At 47.2% G+C, this 21,326-nt stretch overlaps 2 protein-coding genes across 2 annotated transcripts; one reads left to right on the plus strand and one right to left on the minus strand.

Annotated features, from left to right (window-relative positions):
- Window positions 1-275: 275 nt before the first annotated feature.
- GFER (growth factor, augmenter of liver regeneration) lies at window positions 276-5,125 on the minus strand. The gene is made up of 3 exons (XM_063344796.1): window positions 4,895-5,125; window positions 4,343-4,554; window positions 276-3,461 (listed from the first exon to the last, which is right to left on the minus strand). The coding sequence occupies exons 1-3, from the start codon at window positions 5,099-5,101 to the stop codon at window positions 3,299-3,301; spliced, it is 582 nt and encodes a 193-aa protein (XP_063200866.1). The 5' UTR covers window positions 5,102-5,125; the 3' UTR covers window positions 276-3,298.
- An 11,713-nt stretch (window positions 5,126-16,838) lies between these two features.
- On the plus strand, window positions 16,839-21,031 carry NOXO1 (NADPH oxidase organizer 1). The gene is made up of 8 exons (XM_063344444.1): window positions 16,839-16,935; window positions 17,395-17,475; window positions 17,585-17,660; window positions 18,151-18,331; window positions 18,594-18,784; window positions 19,081-19,194; window positions 19,452-19,569; window positions 19,836-21,031. Exons 1-8 carry the CDS (start codon window positions 16,870-16,872, stop codon window positions 20,488-20,490), a joined length of 1,482 nt encoding a protein of 493 aa, XP_063200514.1. The 5' UTR covers window positions 16,839-16,869; the 3' UTR covers window positions 20,491-21,031.
- The last annotated feature ends 295 nt before the right edge of the window (window positions 21,032-21,326 follow it).

The raw sequence follows: 21,326 nt of genomic DNA on the forward strand, positions 1-21,326 counted from the left end.
GATCTTATGGGGAAGGACCTGCTGTACTTCTGCTGGTCCTTCTGCTGCATTTTTGTAGTCTCTTGGTCCAGAGAATTGTGTCAATTCAGCAGCACACCAGAAAAGGACCAGTTGCAGCCCCACTTTGTCTGATCAATACACTGACAGAAACACATAACCTTAGTTGAGCAATCAAGTTCAGATGGTAATACATCAGCGTGCAAAGGTTAGACACACCAGCACTATATGATGCCTTTTCCTAAGGCCTCATGCAGTAGGGAAGCCAGGAATGAAGTCAGTTACTTTATTATTTTCACATCAACAGGAAATATAATTTGAATACAGATATTTTTAAAACTAGATTTAATCAAGTGCATTTAGAAGAGAATTCACAATTTTCTATACACAAGTACCTTCAATAGAAATTCCTTACATAAGATTAAAACTTGAGATGTGGTACAAATGAGCAGCAAAAAAAAAAAAAATCCCCCCCCCAGTCAAGACCATAGAGATAACGATATGCCTGAGAAACATCTAAGTCAAAGCTCTTCTGCAAAGCCAGAAACATGAGAGAACAGAATGCAAGCGTAGGTTTTACCAAATGGCCACTTAGCAAAGTTACAAACTGCACATCCTAGCAGCCACAGCTGGTGGTCTCATTATTAGGAAGCATTTGCTAAAGATGCTGGCTTCAGCTTTAAGGCTCTTCCCCTACCCCTGCACCGCTGCCAGGACCACAGAACAGTACGTGCTGGCAGACAGGGCTTTTCCTTCTGCACATATCTACCTACCACTTCCTTGAAACAACACAAGGTGACAAAAAATTTCCGTCGCCACAGCTGCTCCCCCTGATTTTGAGCAGGATACGTGTTTATTTTCCTCTCTATGCTCTCAATATGTGGACAGACACTGCGGTACGGTGGAAGGTTACCATGCACCTGCCTATCACCAACCTCATGCCAGCACGAGACAGCAGTGGTCCCAGGACTTGGCCGCGGAGATCAAGTATGCTTGCACAAGTTAAGTGCGACTCACTGAACCAGCCCATTTTCAGTATTAAGACAAAAAAGGATGAGACAGGTTTTTTTACCAACCTGCTCCTTTACGCTGGAGCAAATTAGGAAGAAATCATCTGCTCCATGAGCAATAGAATTGTCACAGAGAATAGTCGAGGGCAGATTGAAAAGGAAGAACAGTAAACTCCTCCTGTAGCACAAGCAAGTTCAGAAGAAAATGCCAAGTTCAGAAGAAAAAGCTGCTGAAACTATCCTGACAGAACTGAGTAATTCAAATCAGGCCTGACAAAAGGGGAGGGCTATGGCCTTTTTGTTGGTCCACTCCCCACTAGTGGATACTGATGTGCTTTGTTTTGGGGACTGAGTTTATTACCAAAAAGACAAAAACCAAGGCCTGGAACCTCAACACGTTAACAGGGAAATTTTCTGAGCACTTTTAATAACCTGAATCACACCTTCAAGTCACAAGCCAGACTGCATACTTCACGAAGTACGCTGTCATCAGTTTTGCTGGGTTTGTGTTTAGAAACATTATTACATAAAAAACCTTCAATAACAACTAGTCCATAAAATTTGCCTCATAGTGTTTTAACAGGTCCAACTTGAAAGAACTTGAATACGCCATAAAACACTAAAATGTATTTTCAAAATTCTTATTGCTTTTATAAACACTAAGGAGCCCCATGCACACACGTTTGAAGATCAAAGTTCTTAGATATGAGCTGTCATCGCTCTAATACTATTGTAAAAGTATCATTCACATTTCCAGGTAACACTCTATCAGCAAGAGTAAATTTACAAATATACTGTCGTGCATGAAATAAGGAAGCTCACTAAAAGACGCAAGAAAACCTCAGGAGGAACTACAGAAGGAAAAAGCCTACTATTGTCACGGGTTGTGCAAACTCCTGCAAACTTTTCACAGCCAGAAATGCAATAAGGGCATGACATCACTATCTACTTTAAGAACTTGAAATTATTTTGACTCCTCTTTTTGTAAGCTGTCTCTTTTTAGAGAGACACATGTTTATATGCATTGTGGTGTAAAACACTTATGCTGCTATTTCACTTGAATCTGAAATTCACATTTATGTATGAATACACTGATGCGGTATACCTTACCTAGGAAAAATATACATAGCATGGATTCTGACCAGTTTTTACACAGGGAATCTACCCTAGTGACTCCTTTGAGTCCCCTGTGCAATAAATGCTATGTAAAGCTGACATCACAGTCTTAAGCAGGACTCAAATACTGCAGGGGGCTTGTAAAGTCCTTTTGTTCTAGAGAGATTTTTAGCTAGGGGATAATACCAGATCAGGCAATCAACCAGGTCAGCAAGTTATCAGTCAAGGATTTCAAAACTAGAGTGACATCTCAGAAATACTGTATGCTAAACAAAGCTGAATATGCTTCATAACAGGTATCAGTCTCAAGCTATTTTCAGAGCAGACAAAATTTTACAGCAGAGGAAAAGAGGTTTAAGAATAAGTAGTTCAGTAGAACTTATCATTATACCATTTCTGGATACAAAGAAAATTAGCAATCAATTTAAAACATTTGAATTTCACACAGCTGATACTTCATTCCATTCATCAGATGAGGGTTGTTTTTTGTGTCCTGCTTTAGTTTCCCTTTCTACAACGTCCTCTTACACGGCAAGTTGAAACACAAATATAAAATGAGAAATCTGGGCTCCGTGGTTTTAGTATTTAAATTAAATGTACCTGCCTTCAGGCCTTTTATCAAAGGAAATGGACAGATGTTTAACAACAAGCATTGGAGATCTCAGAAAGAGAGATCCGAGGGTACAGACTTGGCACAAAACATAGCATGAGTTTTCTCTATCAGAACAACAGAAATGAAAATTACCATTACTCAGATGCATTTTCTAAAACATCGGGATAATGCCTGCAGATAAACGTAAAATGCCACAAGGCAGCCCTCTACAACTGTGTTCAGGGAAAACAAATTCTAAGCCCAGACAAATAACCCTAAAATAAAGAAATGTCATGACGAGTCTCCACAAGTTTGTCAGTGGCTAAATTTCACAGGTTTCTGGCAAGTCCTGTGTCAAATGTAAGGCCTCAGTCCCTCAGGTAATATATTTATGTAACCATTTATCAAAATATTATTAGGATAAGATTTTCAAAATTACTTTTAGAACTGGTTTATTTCCAGAATCCATATCAGTCACACACACAAGCACACAAACACACAATTATTTACTCGCACATCTCCCTGTAGTGACTTGACACCGTATTGAATTGGTCTGTTAGATTTCCAAAGCAGTCTCTATGGATTAATCACAACTACCATCTTTCCAACCATCTCGCCAGCGTTCATCCACACGAGTGCAGTCAAATTCAGATTTCCCCAGTTTCCTGTTCACTTCATTATGAAGAAGACACAACCACTGGGAGAAGTTATTTCTGTTGCTAGTATCAGGCTGATTTGTACGTAATCTGCAAACAGGGAAGAGGAAACAAATGTTACTTTAACTGTACAGTCACCAATACTAAAAGCGGGTACACAGCACCCAGCCAGCCAGAGTCGCCTTTTCTGCTATTGCAAGATGAGTCACGAAGAGAACCCAGAAGAGAGCACACAGAGATCAGTAATTATCAGAGGCCAAACCTCCACTATAAAATACTGGTGCCTGCAGTTGGCTTAGTTTCATTCACTGCCTAGTCTTGTCAACTAGAAGATGGAGGAGTCAAACAGCTAATCTATTATAAAAAGCAAGAAGTACTGAGTCCATCAAAACACCGAATTTCAAAAAAAATAGAATAATAAATGAAAAAAACCTGAGCAGTTGTTTTGACACGTGATGCCTGTTAAGTCAACAATTAGGTTTCAAACTTTTTTTGTGCATTCATCATCCAAAAAAGAGGACTTGAAACTTTTAAGAAAGAAGGTGACAGTTACAGGAGCAGAAAACTTTATCAAATATCACAGCCCACTTCAGTTTTTGCCTCCACTGCTGAGGTTGCCAATAAAGGGGATTTTCAAGGGGTAGAACACTTGCCTCCTGAAAGCCTAATTATTTCAAGTTCCAGTCTAATTCCACAACTAAGCGCAAGTCCAGTTTGAACCAGAAAATCCCAAAATCGCCTCAGGGAGGTCTTGGAGGCAGCACGCAACCTAACAGCACGAGAAAAGGTATTTGTTTTCTGAGTAAGTGAATCTCCAATTGATGCAATAACGGAAGAAACCAGTTCCGGTAGCTACAAATCCCAACTGCAGGAAGAGCTGTCGATATGCAAACAGCTGCTGCAGCCCAGCATTTCAGGCTACCCCCTTCAGCAGCTGCCACCAAAAAAACCCCAAAGATGAAGCAACTCACCTTTCCCTCAGATCCTCAGCGCAGTGCTCGCAGGGGTAAAACTTGGAGAAAAGGTTGATGAACTCCCTCATCTCCTTCTGCTGGGCACCGGTGGGGTGGTCGGGGTAGTACGCTGCCATGGTGTGCAGGAACGCCCAGGTGTTGCGGCCCAGCTGCTCGCTGTCGAGGGGACAGTCCGGCGGGGGCTCTTTCTCCTCCACAACCACCGGCTCCTGGAGCAGAAGAGAAGGTTGTGAGGGGATGTGGGCGCTTGGTGTGGAAACAGCCCCTTTCTGCTCAGGTGGGAGGCCTAGATGGGGATCACAGGTCCTTCACACTCTCTGTGGGGAATAACGACACAGCCGCCCCTCACACCCGGTGGGGAGAAGATGGAAGCCCCCTTCACACCCCCACAGAGGGGAAACCCTGCCCCTGGCCCCTTCACACCCCGAGGAGGGGGCCATATAACCCCATCACACTTGGGGGGGGCAGGATGGAGACCCGTTTCACAGCTCTGCCATGTCCCCGGGGGTGACAGAGGGGGCTCCCGCCGCGGGAAAGCCGCCGCCTCACCCCACCGCCCGGGGCCGCCTGCTTCCTCTGCTCGCGGAGCCAGCTCTTGAAATCCGTGCAGGCTCGGCACGGCTTCTTGGACGACTCCTCCGCCCCGGAGCCCGCGGCACCGTGCGGGACGGTGAAGGGGAAAGTGAAGGGGCCGCTCTCGGTGCCCGGGAACGGCGAGGCGCCACGACCCGGCCGGCCCTCGCTGGGCGCCGCCATCTTGGCGCCGCGGTGCACCACGGGCCGGGGCGACCGTCGCGGGAGGCCGCCATTTGAATTATCCCCGGGTCCCCTCAGGCGGGAGCAGCGCCGGGAGCCGGGGCCGGGACCTCGGGAGGGCTTTGCTGTACCCCTGGCCGGGCGCTGGCTCCAGGGACGGGGTTTTTCCCGTATGCGGATGAGGAGGCTCGTCCCGGGTGTTTGCCGTTAAACACCACACACAGAAGTGCACGTTTCTGATGTTTTTTGACAATACAGCAGCCCGCTCTGGGTTTGAATCGTGTGTCTGAGGAGAACAGGGCAGGTTTTCCTTCACATGGAGCAGTGATGTGAGTTTCCTGCCAGCTCTTGTCCAGCTCACATCTGTATGTGTGTATGTATGTGTGTGTATATATATACACACACACACACATATATATATATATATATATATATGCAGTGTGCAGCAGAGCTCATGGCATGAAGCAGCTCTCCTATGTGCCAGCAATGTTGAAGGGCACTTCAGCGTTATCTCCAGCACAGAGACACTGTCAGCAGTGTGATTGAAAGAGCAAACAACAGGCTGAGAGAGTTGTAGGTGCTCAGCCTGGAGAAGAGAAGGCTCTGGGGAGACCTTACTGCGGTCTTTGAGTCCTTAAAGGAGGTTTATAAGAAAGATGGGGACAAACTTTTTAGCAGGGCCTGTTGCGATAGGGCAAGGGGTAATAGTTTTATACTAAAAGAGGGTAGATTTAGATGAGATAGAAGGAAGAAATTTTTTACAGTGAGGGTGGTGAAGCACTGGCCCGGGTTGCCCAGAGAGGTGGGAGATGCCCCATCCCTGGAAACATTCCAGGTCAGGCTGGACGGGGCTCTGAGCAACCTGATCTAGTTGGAGATGTCCCTGCTCATTGCAGGGGGGTTGGACTAGACGACCTTTAAAGGTCTCTTCCAAGCCAAACCATTCTATGGTTCTGTGATAACTCAATTCCAACCTGTATAACCATAGCAGAACACACCCGTATCAAATTTTATGTGTTTTAACACCTGGCTTGTAAAATTATATTGAGGAAGGATTTACTTTTTTTTGTTTGTTTGTTTTCTGAGAGCGTTTGTGTGTGTGTGTTACACAAAGGCAGGTACATCAAAGGAGCGAGCCCTCATCTGCAGCTGGGGGGAAGGAGAGCCCAGGCCTTGCCCCAGCTCTTCGGTCTCGAATGGACATTCAGCAGCTCTCCTTTTACTCCTGGCAAGCCACAGGCTTTGCGAGCATGTGAGGACGGTGACCCAGCTCTGATCGAACCTGGGTGATGGCCCAGCACAGCTTTAGCTTCACAGCTGGGTCTCTCACCCCTTGAAAAGGTTAATTATCTGCAGCTTGGCTCCTCGCTGAAAGTGCAGATTTTGGCTTTTGGCAAATCAGCTTTTGGCTGATTTGACCACCTGAAGTGCAAGAGTAGTTTTTACAGGGGTCAGACGATGAAAAGTGGGAGGGCAGCACAGACTTGCTCTTTTCCTTCTTTTTGGCTTGACGCTGTTGTGCCATTAGAGGTTTTGAGACCACAGGATAAATCTCCCACTGTGGACAATACACTCCAGAATGTGAATTTTGTATCCATCTCCACTTTTCACCTCTTCATGTCAGGTCAAGTAAAAAATATGGTTATTTTGTTTAATACAAACAAACGTATGGACGGGTTGGAGGTAGACCAAAATATCATCTTAAGAAATCTTGTATTGGCTGGCTGGGGCAGGTTTTTGCCTCCCCTTCCTCCTTCTCTTCCTTTCAGGCAGCACCAGCCCTTTTCTTGTCCCTTCAGGAAGTCGCGGCCTGGGGCCTTCTCCTTAGCAGCACCTGCCCCTGCAAAGAGCTGTACTTCTCCACATCCTATTCCTTCCAGGCTGTTCCATAGCCTATTTGAAATTCATCCTGAGCCTTTTACCCAATCTTGAGTGCAGTTGTGCCACCAATTCTGCAAAGACATAAGTTGTTTGAAAGTTGCTGGAAAAATACTGCTCATTTTCAGCTGTTATCCTCCGATATATTTAACACAGCATGGTGTAAAATGTTTAGTAGGTAATACGTCATTTTAGAGAAATACTTCAAAGACTTGCCTTCGAAAACATTTCAAAACTTAGTGTGCTTTATGTGGAAATGGATGGTCTGTTTCCCGGTCTGTGCAGAACTGAGCTGATGATCTGGATCTCCATCTTTGTGCCTCCTATTTATGAGTGCTCCATTATTTTTTTTATTTGCAATTTCATGAGAACATTTATTTGCTGATATTCATGAGGAAGGGAGAAGAGATATGAGTAACTGATAGGAACTACTGAAATGGCTTTGTCTAAAGTTATAGACAACTATAAATTTTACACACGAAGGAAAGATCAAGTAGGGGAAACGACATTCTTTATGTTTGTTTTCTTTACACACCAATAAATATTTAAATTATGTTGATAATCTCATTCTTTTTGTTTAAATTGAGGAAGAAAAGGTATGCTGGTATCTAGAAGAGAGACCCGGGGAATTTCCTACAGTGCTTTATTGCTTAGCCTTCAAGCAATTAAATAGTTGCAGAACTGTTTCTAAGTCAAAGCAATCTCCTTGTTTGGCTGCTAACAGTCTGTTTGCTTTCTTGTTAGTGATTTCATTTATTGAGTTAGTTAAAATACAAGCATGTTTTATTTAAAAGGGAGGCGTTCATAACCTGGAAAGAAGCTGTTTACAGAGGGATTTGTGCTCCGTGTTGCTCCCCCTGCCCCTTTTCTGGTCGGCTGTAAGAGCTGACTCTTTAGGAAAAGGTGCTCCCAGTTTTCTCTATTTGCCCTCACAGCAAGCATTATCTTGGTTCAAAGCAGGCGAGGAAAAAAAATGGAGAGATGCTCAAATTCAAATCAGAGAGAGGAAATCCACTTTCCTGTCTCTAATTGAATCCGAGCGCAGAGCCTAATTAATTCCGTCCAAAGGAGGGGACACAGCGCAGCGAGAGGAAGGACTCAGCAGCCCTCCTTCCCTCTCTCCTTGGACATCCCTTCTACTACATCCCAGCAGGAGCCTGGTGGATACTGGTGTTCAGCCCCGTGTGTCTCACCGGGACTGTGTGACACTGGAGCATCCCTGCGCGTCCCTGGGATGTACTGGCAGGCTGGCATGATGCACGCTCCCACCCAGCCCTCTATGATTTAGGAGCTGGCGGTGTGGTACAGCGTGTTACCAAACGAGCGCCTAACGAAGACCCCTCCTAAGAGCAGCTGCTTCCTGGGGGCAGGGAGCAAAGCACGGCTCCATCCCACGCTGCCCGAGGCTTCCTCGGTCTGCAGTCCAGGCACCTGCTGACAGTGGCACGTTGCAGTGCTCCTGGGTGTGGGCACTGCCAACAAAGCACCTATTTTTCAATTACTTCTGTCTGCAAGACTGGGCTCACTCAAGTCTACTGAATTGGTGCCTCTTCCTTACAGCTGCGTAATCTGTGACTGGAACAGGGTAATGTGCAGAATGGCAATGATGGTAATTACCAGGAAGCATCCACAAAACTGGCGCTTGAGAAAATGAAAAGGGCGTGTTTGCGTTTCTCAGAGGAAGACTGCTGTTTGATGTTCTGCTCTTATCTTGGCACTTGCTAAACAAGAGCTTGGGAACAGGCAACTGATAGTGGGTGCACGGGGAAAGAAGAAACGGGCTGGCAACGGGAAATGACCCATATTTGAGGCCAGATATGCATCTGTCTGCTTGCTCTCTAGCGCGAGGGCAGAATCTGGAGTCAGACACCCCTTTGGGGACGGACGCCTCTCTAGCCCTCTGATCCCCACAGCACCGCGGCCAGAAAGTTGAGTCAGGATAGGCGAAATGCATGGCACAGGCATACCCAGAGTGGGCTTTGGGGGAGGACAAAGGCCCGAGCTTAAATGCAGCTCCTGAGCGAAGGAGGGGTGACCCCAAGGAAGGGTGACCCCAAGGAAGGGTGGCCCCAAAGAAGGGTGGCCCGAAGGAGGCTTCACGCAGCTCTCTACCCAGCAGCGTGACCCCAGGCTACATCAGGATGCTCGTTTTATGCATGGGTATGATTATACCTACAGAAAGGCTGCTAATTTTCAAAGATAATGGGCTTAACGAACAGAGAGGACAAAGCCATTGCTGTCTGCACAGCCCACTTTCTAGGATGCAGTGGGATTATATGAAAATGTAACAGCCTGCAGAGCCAGTGAGCCCGGACTGCCTGCTGGCATGCGTTTCTCTCCAGTACTGCAATAAAAAGTTAGATTTTGACCAGAGAACACGGAATCATATTCACAAAGCCTTCTGCTTCGTTTGGGAACCTAAACACCACTGGCTTTCCACTAATTGATTATTACTAATTTATTTAAAGATCTTTGGAAAATACCCCTCAGGTTTCTTATCATGGTTTTTGTGATGGTTTTATAGATAGCTCCAGTGAATGTAACTGTTGCCCTCTCCAGGGGAATACATCAGCAGGAAGCTGATTTGTATTGACTTGTAAGGATGTGAGCCTGAAGTCCAACCAGTTGCAAAGCCAGCATCAGGAATTAGTCATGCGGGTATTTGTGAAATTACAGCCAACTAGGAAATCGCAGCATCAAAAAATAACGTGTATTTCCAGATAAGTGAATCATATTGAACAGTTTTGCTTGTATACAAGAAACGCATCACCTGCAAAATTTCACAAGGCGTGAATTTGCTCCAAATATTCAGGAAGGAGCTTGCTGCCGTACTGACACACTTCACTGCCAGCGAATGGGTGAGACATTGATCTCAGTTCATATCCATCCAGAACTATTAAAATCTGTTCAAAACAGTCTGAGATGTAAGACTTCGCACAGATGGGACCAGGACTCTTCCTTGCTCAAATCTGGGGATCTATCCCCAGAGACTGCAGCATGTTATTTTAAAGTTTGTGCCGTTTTAACCTGTGGGTCCTCTTGCTGATTAAAATGAGAATTCAGAAGTACCTGTGTATATATTTGCAATAGCAGGGATAGGGAGAAAACCAAATTATTTTGTGCAAGATGGTACAGCCAGTGCTCCGATGCTTGTGTCATACTCCAGTCTGTGCCTCCTACATCTCAGACTCTCTCCGAGCATCTGTGGAATCAGTTAATGCATTCTGAGCACAAACACAGCAAAATTGGGATTTTCCTTTTGTGCTTGTGTAAAATAAAGCACAAAATCTTCAGCAAGCAGCACCCATTCCTCTTGGCTTTGTGAAAGGAGACTGGCCCGACTGCCCTCTGTGAACGGCAGGAGAGTTCAGGGTGGGCTCCAGCGGGGACTGGGGCTCCGGCTGCTGCAGCAGAACCGACTGCATGGTAGGAGCACCCTTTGTTTTAGTAAGAAGATGCTATTTGAAGTTCATTTAAAAATGTTGTAGCATGCTGTTTCCCACGTGGATTTTGAGGGTCCTTCCTTATCGGAGACTCCCATTTTCATCTCCTAAAAATGAATGACCCTGTTGTTATGAGAAACGTGCTTTTAAAAGGGCTTGTCCTGTACAGGGTAGGAGATTTCTGTCTTTTCCCTCATCCATATGCAGCTCTCCCTAGTTGTCGGGTGATTCCTTTTTCTACAAGTAGATCAAAGCATATAGACAGTAGTAAGTCTCAGTCAGTGGTGGAGGAAGAGATATCGCTCAGATAACAATTGCTATAAGAATGTGTTGAATCGTTAAGAATTAAACATTAATGAAACAACATTTCTTCCACATTACTCTTCTCCCCGCCAGGCTGTTGAATGAAGATCAAATATTGTTCTCCCTGTTTTCTGAAGGGGGAAAGGAATGCCAAAGTCTTGTCTTTGGTCTGAAATAAAGGTGAACTTGAGCTTCAAGCACTGGTGGATACACCAGGAGAGGTAAGACACTTTGTGTATTCTGCTTATCGATGGCTGTGCGGAATGAGGAAAGGGGTAAGAATAGCACGAGCATTTCTCTGACTAATCTGGCAGGAATACAACGGTGTTGTCTCTGGTCAGACTTTGCCATATTTAGCATGAGGCAAGAATAGATTTTGCCCAAGTGAAAACAGTATTTCTACGTGTTCACCAGCGCTTGCTTCGCTTGCTGTGCCTGTACCGGTTGTGTCACTGGGTTTTCCCCTGACGGATTTCGGAGTGTGCGGGGCAGGTGGTGCACTGCAGAGGCACAGCCTCCTCAGGACTGAAACCCCTCGGAAACTCGACCCAGCCTTCCGTCTCCCTTCACATCACATAGCCAGGTCCCAGCGTGAACACACGCTGCATTGGCCTCGTACCATGCAACGCGCTCATCAAACATCTTTTTTTTTTTCCTTCTAGGAAATGATGCAGAAAACTTTCTTGTGCAGGGGCTTAAGCTTTACATTCTCCTCCTTCCTGGAAGTTTTCTTCTTGAATCATGCTCTTGTCCTTTGCGTAACCTTAGAGAAACATGCCACTTTTATAAGAGAGCTATGAAATCATTGCAACAAGTGCTTGGTAAATAGGGGCCTGTCTGTTGTGCCCCAGGCGGCAAGCAAACATCCTGTGAAAGGCAGCTTTCTCCCTGGGCTGGGCAGCTGGATCCTGAGGGCATTTCAAGGAAAATTCGCTCTGGTGCTTTCACCCCTCTCAGCCAGCAGATGCGGGGTTTGAGGAGTTTGATGTGCTGCCGTGATTTTATACCAACAGTCTGGCTGTGGCCCTGCTGTCAGTGACCCGAGGGGACAGGACCCTCATGTCCTGAGCCCTGGTCTCCTGCGTGGGGGCAATAACCAAGGATGCCCCAGGCATACGCCCATGACAGGAGATTGCAGATTAAAAGGAGTGGGACTCACGCTGAGATGGGAGGGTGGCAGAGGACAGCAGAGCAGAGAGGAGAATGACAGCCCCTCTCCACGTGCTGGCTCACGAAGCCACAGAGATCGCGTGGAGTTTCCTTGTGGAAAAGGCAGATCAGGGGCTTGCAGAAAATGAGCGCTCCCTTTTCCCAGCACCGCCATAGGAGGCCTTGCTGGCTGGGACTGTTTCTAAGACAGCTCAGGTAGCAGCACTGCAAAATTACTTTTTTTTTTTTTCCTTCCAGCAAACTCTGCCTTACCAGCCTGAGCTGCTGGAGAACAGAGAAACACGCTCAGCCTTAACGGATCTTTGGTCTCTGTAGCAAGAGAACACTGTTATAAGCGGCAGCGATTCGCTGGGATCTGAATGAAAATTCAGCTTGTGTGTATTGCAAAACGCGTTCTTGGTGCTGTGCACACACACGGCAAGTTCATCACGTGGAAAGGCAGGTCCCGCGCACAGCCCCGCTGCAGATACTTACCCTCCAGCTCCCGTTACTGTACATCCAGTGGCAGTTACCACAGCTCTTCATGCTGGAGCCCTGCTTATCAGGAAGTAAATCTGCCTGTGAGTAGTTAATGAGCCCCTGCACTGAAGATGGACCTGCATCTTCTGAAGCTCCTGCAAGGCAGCCGCTTCTGGGGGTGGAGAAGTGCCACGCTGCTGCGTGTGCTCAAAGTCTTTCTGCTTCCACTGGCCACTGAAAAAATGCTTCAAAAGCTGCTGAAATTAGGAGGAAATGAAATACCTTCTTCTGGATTAGATATTGCAAAATCTCTCATCCCAGCCTGCGTGAAAGTTCAATTGCTTCTTTTGTTTATGAGGTGAAGGGTATTTTTGTCAACTCCAGTGTTTGATTTTTTTTTTTTAAATAAACGTCTGTTTCTCTATTTATTTGAAGTCTAAAAGCTCTTTGTACTCTTAAAAATCAGCTTTTAGCAGCTGGGCTTTTCATTAAAGGTGCTGATAGGTCATGTGTTATTGCAGGTGACCTTCAAGAACAGCAAAGGGCAGGTTTTGATCCTGAAGGTGATGGTGGGAAAAGATGAAGCTCTCCTGCCGGCGTTGTGCCAGGCGAGGGCCCCCTTTGGCTGTGCCCGCGGCTCTTTTCCTATCTCTTCCTTGCAGTCGTAGCATCTCACGGGTGGTTTGAGGATTGTTTCTCTCTTTGCCTTTCCCTGGTGGGTTTGCAAGAGGTCAGTGAGGCTCACCTCTAGCAGTTCCTCCCATTCTGGGCATAGAAAGAGAAAAGCCTGATTTAGAGTCCCACACATCTGCAGTGATGAGATGTGCAGGTCACTGGCCATCCTGGACCTGACTTCTATGCGTGGTAAAGGCTGTTCATAACACAGCTCCTTCTCTTTTGTGTGTGTGTGCGTTTGTGACAAGGCCCTTGCTTGTTAGACTTGGAAAATGGCCGTGGTGGAGCTGGTGAAGAGCTGCCTTTGGCATGCCCAAGCATCCACATGCTCAAACTCTGCTTCTGGCTCCCATCTGATGCAGTGAGGGATTGGTCCGGACTCTGCCGTACTCTGGGTAAGCACACCAGACTAAGTTATTCCTGATCCATTCTGAAATGGTAAGAAAGCCAGATCCTAAGTATTTATTTGTCATGGAGATTTTACAGTTGATGGAGGGAAGCTGGTCTTGTAATGGAAGTAGCGGAGGGGCAGCCTGGGTGGCCAGGGGTACTCCCTGAAGCCACTGGATGACCTCCCCTGTCCTTCAGACCGTGGGCTCTTTGGGGCAGGGACTCTGGTGTGGTTCCCCATGACTGTACCTTAGTCACTTTCTGTGACAAACAGTATTTCGTACACCCAAAGCAGCTGTTTATGGCAGGGATGATGCTCCTCGAGCAGCAGGAGGCAGAGCTCCACCTTTGCGAGGCGTACGTGACTTTCTTGGAGCAGGCTGCAAAACGTCTGCAGTTATTATGGAGGAAAACGCGTGCTTCCTCGGTCTTGTCAAACCTGGACAGTCCCCTCCTATATATTACTTGCTAATTTATGATCTTTTTTGTACCTTGTAAAACGACTAAAGAAAAAGTAACTGCGGTCCTTGAAACCTATGTAAATAAATACTGATGATGAAATAGCAGAGCCCAGCAATACTCGCTGAGCTTTACTTTTTCCAGGCATACCACTCCTACCCTTCGGTTAATAATTACACATAAGGAGGTACCAATTTATGGCAGGATGATATGGAATTAGTAGAAACGATAAAGTAAACTTGATGTAATGTCAGGAAGACGGTTTTTTGGGTTGGTTTGTTTTTTTTTTTCCGTAAGTGTGCTCAAATGTATCCAGCAAAGACCTGGAATCAATGGCCTCTTCTAATCAATTATCCACACTCTTTCCATGAGAAACGGCCCTGACCCGTCAGAGTTTTGCGAAGGCGGAGCAGTAACGCTGTTGAGGAGCACTTGTGCTGATGCAGAGGCAATCTGGCATGGCCCTTTCTTTGGTTTCGCAGATGGCATCACTTCAGACTGATACGACGTGACTCATTAGGTCAATCTCTTGAGCAGTTTCTTGACATCGAACTTGACAACAACAAGCCAACAATACTTGATACTCGACGATGACAACTGCAGAGCCCTGAACAGAGCTCTCGGGGATGACACCAGAAGTATTACCCCTGGGTAGTGCCTGGCCATTCTTCCCCCCATACCTCTCTTCTGCATTGCAGTGACTTTTACTTCTGCAATACGCTTTCTCAATAACTAATTATCCAGTTTTGAGTAGTATTTTGCTCATATCTCGCTTTATCTCTAAAGTTTCGCTTTATCTCAGATCCCCCTCCCTAGCCAACCTCCCCCAGAAAATCAACTCTCCAAACAGGTTCTTCAGCCTCTGGTGACCTGAAATTTCATTATACCTTTTCCACGCTGCCCTTCTGCTTGAATTCCCTAAAAATGGTGAAATACAGTGAAGCCTTTGAAACTAGCAACTCGCAATTTCACTGACCCCTGCAGTACCTGCGGCCATGGAGCGCGGTGCTGTCTGAATCTCCCCTGGCCGTCTCCTGTGCCTGCAGATTGCAGCTCTTCTAAGATCTTAATTGTCTTTAGCCTTTCCTATTAAGGTTAAATATGTTTAAACCTTTACGCTCTTGAAAATACATTGTGGTTTGTGTTTACTCTGAGACAGGAAACCAAACCAGTGTGCTTTGTTGTGAGTCTTGGTTCCAGCCATCTCCGAGAGCCGCATGACAGCCATATAAAGGCGAGCGTGGCTGCAGCTTGGCTGCCAAGGAGAAGGCCGTGAACGTGGGTACGATGACAGGGAGTCGGTGAAGTGTTTTGCGACCTCAGGGACTGGCAGCTTCTACATAGGCACAATCGTAAAGAATAAACTCTCTGGATGAAGCGATTTTTCTCTCTGTCCATAAAACCCTTACCTTTTGAACCCGGTAGATTTAACAGCACGTGCGTTTGCTGGACCCTTTGTGAACAGAGGGATGGAGGGTCCGATTCTGGGACTGTTGAGAGCAGCAACCTGCTTTGCATCGCCCTTCCGCAGGGGAGCTCCTTCCTGGCTTCCTGAGCCAGGAAGTGCCCTGGAGATGCCATCAAAGGGGTTTTCCCACCAAACCGACACACAGGACCAAAGTGCTCTCTGTACAACCTTCTCTTCCCAACAGAGGACAGATATCCCATAGCAATAGATTAAACTGCAACGAAAGCACTCCCTCTGTCCCCAGAAACTGTTGTCCTGCTGTGCAAGAGCAGCCTCACATGCTCATGAAATGCAAACCAGGGCCATATTCACTGTATTTTCTGGCCATCCAGAAGGCATCTTCTTTGGCTTCCTTTTCAGATTCTGGGGTTTTTTTTGGTAGATGAAAAATCATCTGCAGCTGTTGCCAAGGGTTTTGAGACACCAGTTATAACTGGATAATGAAAGGCAAAGCAGGGCTGAGCCTCTCAATTTGGGCTCCAATAATGATAATGATTCAATTTAGGCTTCATCAAAGAAGAGGGGGAGGGAGGACGGAGAAGGCGGTTTGATCACACAGATGCCCATCAGCCAAGTCATAACCTGAGGCACGCTAAAGGCAGCAGTTCAGTGAAAGGACAGGCTTTCCAGGGCTGTAATTACCGGTCCTGCAGTGCCTTCGGGCAGTGGGAGCCGGTCCATGGTTGCCCTGGGGGGGGATGGAGACCTGGTTTGAGGCAGGACAGAGAACGGGGCACTTGGAGCTGAGTTTCCATTGCATATTTACAGCTGAGAAGCTCTGGGACTTTTCCAGTTACAGCCCATGGATGTGCTTGTTCCTCCTTTGCTCCAGCAACGTTGGCATCAGCATCTCCCACTGATTTCTGAGAGCATGCAAATATCGATACAGCTCCCAGAAATCCATCCGAAGTGAAGCATCTCAGCAGATGGGACAAAGCAGTAAAGAGAAGAGATTTGTAACAGCTGTCGCACGTGTGGAGTTGTGACTGATTTGTGCTTGACAACAAGCCACGTTCCTAATCGGTTTTTGGGACTGGTGTGAGCGCAGCCCACGCTGCGGGCAACTCCGACAGGCACATCCATGCAATATAGCCATAAACACGACATGTCCGTCCCTGGAAACGTGCTTCAGTTCATAGCAGGTGTTGCTGCCCCGGTGACTTCCCCAACACCCAGGGACGATAAACAGACCCAGTTGCAGGGCCAGGCTCGCTTACCAGCATTATTCTAATAAGGATGTGATAAGATAAGATGCTTTTCCTCCCCAGCTCGTTGAACTATGCCCCTGCCACCTGCACCCGGGAATATTTGCATGTTAAAAGCAGGGGGGCAGGTAAAAGGCACGCGGTAGTTTGCCAAATTACGGAATTTCTGCCAGCGTTACCGGGCGGAGGAGGAAGCGCACAACGTCTGTGCCCTGCCTCCGGCTCCAGCGTATTTAACCAGGGCAGTCGTCCCCGGAGCCACATCTCCGCTCAGCCTCCAGCTGCCCCGGGGAGGGAGGAGCAGCAGCCTTGGGGAAGATGAGCTCCAGCAGGTACCCAGTGGATGTAAAGGCTGTAGGCCTGATGCAATGCAGAAAGCAGAAGGTACTTTAATATTATTTTTTTTGCTATTGGATTTTTCTTTCTCCTTAAATATTTACAAACTGGGAAACTGGCGGGCTTTTTGCATTACTCATACAGGGTTACACTTACGCATTTCCCCGCAGTGCTGGGATTAGAGCCTTGGGATCTAGGACAGGGGTCTTGGACTTGTTTTTTAATGGTCTTAATATCGTAAGAAAATGGTTATCTTAGATTCTGCTGTCTTTCTGTTCACAGTGTCATAAATTTCCCCTGGTTTTAACAATGATTACCCATTTAAGGCCCTAAAATTAAGGAAATATTTTTGTAGGTCTAATGTTTTATTTAATTTTTTAAAGTGACAGTCTTGCAGCCTGAAGCCAGAACTAAACCATGTGTTGGCAAATGATGACTGCTTGAAAGCATCCAATAATGAACACTTAATTAAAAAAAATGCACTTCTTTTCCCTTTTATTTTTACAGAAATACATGATGTTTGTGTCTTGGTCAGATCAGAACAGAATTGTCATCTACCGGACATTTGAAGAGTTTAAGAGTTTCCATGTAAGTATTTCCCTGAAAACAGGATTCCCGTCCCGGGGAGAGGGGAAGGAGCCCAGCCGTGTGTCAGGGCTGCAAAGCATCACTATTGTCTCCTCCTCCTCACTTTTAGAAAGAGCTGAAGAGAAAATTCCCCATCGAGAACGGCTCACTCAGGAGATCTGAACGGACAATACCCCGGTTTAAAGGTAAGGAAAACAAAACCCTGATGGACCAACAAACACGATGGAGCTGTTGGGGACAGTCGTAACTGAAGACATAGACTTCAGTATCCGAGTCTGAGCTTCCTCTGGAACAGATTAACAGCTCAGTCCTGCTTGTGGCATGGCACTGCTGGGTTACAGCAATGTGCTCAGGGTTATTACTGACTTAAAATAACTCAGGAAGACTTTTTTAATAGATAGTTGCACTTGGTAAATTAACATTATACTCCAAATATTGGCCCAGAGCTCCTTGCCACATTTATGTGTGAACAAAGATAAATTCTAGATATTAAAAAATTGTATCAGGAGCTATGAAAAAGGCAGAGACAGCTGCTGTCTCGGCTTCTTACAGTTTGGGCTTGCGTGTGGGAGGGCGGTAGGTGAGGGCACACCTCTGCTCAGGCAAAAACCGCTGCTCTCAAAGCGCCCAGATCCGTTGTTGTCTTACACCAGCTTCGCTTTTATCATTTTAAAGACGTAAACTCAAAGCACAGGAAGAGCGGGAAGCTGAACAGGTGCCTGGAATTACTGAAACTGCTGGAAACTTACTCCCAGGAGCTGCTGAAGACAGAGGCTAAAATCTCCCAGGGTGAAGACGTCATTCAGTTTTTCAAGGCACAGACCCAAGACTTAGATCCCTGCTTTCCTGAGAACAGGTGTGAAATCATATTTGTACCTTTTGTTTGTATGTGTCTTCATGAAACAGCAATGTTATAGAATACGGGTAGATGAGAAACAAGTTAAATACTGGGGCAGCAGAGCAGGGAAGTTCTACTGAATGCTTTAATATATGTCGATGTTGTTTCTGATGCCTAAGCTTTTCTTAGCCTACTGCATAGACAATTTTACCAAAACTAATACTAAACTCGGCCTTGCATGTGAGTTTTCAGTAAACTGATATTAAACTTTGCCTTTCAGTGTTGTGATCATGCCATCAGAAATTGGAGGGGGGAAGAAAAACCAGCCAGGGCGGCAGCTCTCTATTACACACCCTCAGGCATCCCAGAGCTACAGATGCATCGAAACCTTTGAAACCAAAGACACAAAGAACAAGACTTTCAAAGTCACTAAGAAGGAAATTGTTGAAGTGTTAATCAAGGACATGACTGGTAAGTTTGATAGGGATTCTTCGCTTTCAGGGATTCATAGCTTGGCAAATGCCGAGTCGGTAGCATCCCGGGTGCGGGTGGGTGTTCGTACGCACGGGGTCCTTACCTGGATTTACACAGGAGCAAAGAACACAGTGTCAGCACGGCATCAGCCAGGCGCTGAGCTGCTCTGCAGAATGCCCCTGGCTCTTGGAGCAGAGCAGCCCCTACCCCGGGATTATGGTCATCCGTCCACTTGCAAGCTGTTAAAGACCTTTTTTTTTTTTTTTTTTTTCCTCCTTCCCTGTTTTCTGCAGGATGGTGGCTAGTGGAAAACACAGACAAGCAGATAGCCTGGTTCCCAGCCTCATACCTGGAAGAGATTGACGTCCACGAGGACATCCAGAATTCTTTGAGCTCAAATGAGGAGGGTAAGTCTGCTCCTGTCTCCCTGGAACACCACATTCCTTCTTCAGAAAATTAGTTCTGTAAAAACCCCACCGCTTTAGCCATTGTTTGGAGTCCCTGCCTGTATCTCTGGCTCTTCTGAGCAGCTCTACCCTCAGCTGTGGGTCTCTGAGCAAATCAGTCACTCTCAGGGACGCTTGCCCTACACCTCTCTGGTTGGTCACAGGGATGGAGGTATTTTCTCCACAAGGCAAAACCAACCTCCCCCTTCTCTCTGCAGGGAGCCTGTACTTTGTTGTGCAGGACTACGAGTCTCAGAAGGCAGACGAGCTCTCGCTGAACAACGGTGTCGTCGTGGAGGTGGTCAAGAAATCTGAGAATGGCTGGTGGCTGATCCGGTAAGGAGGCTTTTCCGAAGCGCTTGTTCCCTGAGGGAGCCGGTTACCTGCTGCAGGTGCTTCTTGCCTGCTCCTCTCCAAGCGCGGTGCAGAGGAGCTCCCCCAAAGTTGACTGCCCTTGGTTAGGGATGATTTTCCCCTTTGTGTCCTGTGTATGGCACTGAGCTGAGTCCTCACCCTCTTCCCCTTGGTGCTCTGCTCCCTCCCCTCAGTTGGAGCTGGGAGAAGGGCTCTTTTCAGTGTTGCTTTTCATCCTTCCCCCTCAGATACAACGGCCATACCGGCTACATGCCCTCCATGTACCTTCAGCCCTACAAGAATCCTCACCACAAGCTCCAGACCATCATGACCTGCGGACTCAACGTCTCCACCCCGAACCTCTGCTCCTCTCTGACGGCTCCTCAGCCCCAGGGTGAGGCCACAGGACAGCACAGGGCGCGGGCTTGCTCTTCCCTTGACAAGACTGAAGAGGACGTGAGCTCTACGAGAAGCAGATCAAGGTCTCTGCCCAGGCCCAGCTCCACCCCGGACCTGGAGTCAGACAGCTCATCCCTCAGCTCAGGGAGTAGCAGCAAGTGGGACGGCCAGCTGAGCTGGAAGCCTGAATTGTCAAGATCTCTGCCCGAAGTCGAGCAGGCCAGGAGCTCTCCCCTGGAGCACGCCTTGGCCATGCACACCAACAAGTCTCCACACCTCACCCACAAGGACAGGAACGATTCAGGCTTCGTGGAGTCATCTGCAACTGATTTAAGTTACTCCCTCACTGACCCAGACTTGGACACTTGTGTCCCCAAGATGCCCGTGCGCCCCTCAGCCCATGAGATCCTCCAGAAGTGCAGCACCATCACGAAGCAAGCTGTGCAGAAGTCTTCCACCCGGCCTGCCCTCCAGGCTCTGCTCCCTCCCCCGAGTGTGCACTAGTCCCTGCTGGGGAGGCACGGACCCGGCCCTGGGCCAGCCCCACGACCGAGAGCCAGGCTCCCTCCTCACTGACATCCCACAGGAGCCGTGGGCAGTGGTGCGGGGACTGTGAGGGCTTGGGAGTTGTCACTTTCCAAGGACACAATTAGATCCTGACAGAACTCACATGCAAACATTGCTTCCCTGGGTAACCCCGATTAGTGCTGCAGCTCGCACAGGGAGGTCGGGAAGCCCGGAGGGGCTTTACCGGACTTAAGGAATTTAGTGGTTTAACTCATCAGGGGAGTCACGGCAGCTGCGTATGCGGCAGCTCCTCTGTAAGTTAGCGGTCACTTCGGATTCAGTTAATTCTCCCTCAGGCAGGTATTCATCCTGCAGTGTAGTATGAGAAAATGTCACAGTCGTTACCATGTGATTCCCCACGCGGGGGTAGCTGGCAGAGCGCTGCAGCCACCCTGCCGAGCCGCGGAGCGAAACCCAGAGTAAGTGACAGAGTCACCCATGAAATCCACAGCTACAGCTATTGGCATGGGGTAGTTGATGGGATGCTGCTATTTATTTGAACCACCTATTTTATATATTTTTTAAAAAACCTCTATTTTTGGTGTTTCGGCGTTTGCTTGGGGTTTGGGTTTTTTTGGTTTTTTTTTTTTTAAAGGTTAGATCAACTTGGGTAGTGGAAACTGGCCATCAAATATTTGAATTGGCTGGATCTGCTGAATGGCTGCGAGTACAACAAAACCTGTTGGCCAGGAACCTCTTCTCTGACCCCTCCCTACAGAGATGTGTGTGCAGGCACACAAACAAAAATGCTTGTAGTACAGCTCGTTTCCCAA

The sequence above is a fragment of the Chroicocephalus ridibundus genome, chromosome 8 (genome assembly GCF_963924245.1).
Source record: "Chroicocephalus ridibundus chromosome 8, bChrRid1.1, whole genome shotgun sequence".
Lineage (NCBI taxonomy): Eukaryota > Metazoa > Chordata > Aves > Charadriiformes > Laridae > Chroicocephalus > Chroicocephalus ridibundus.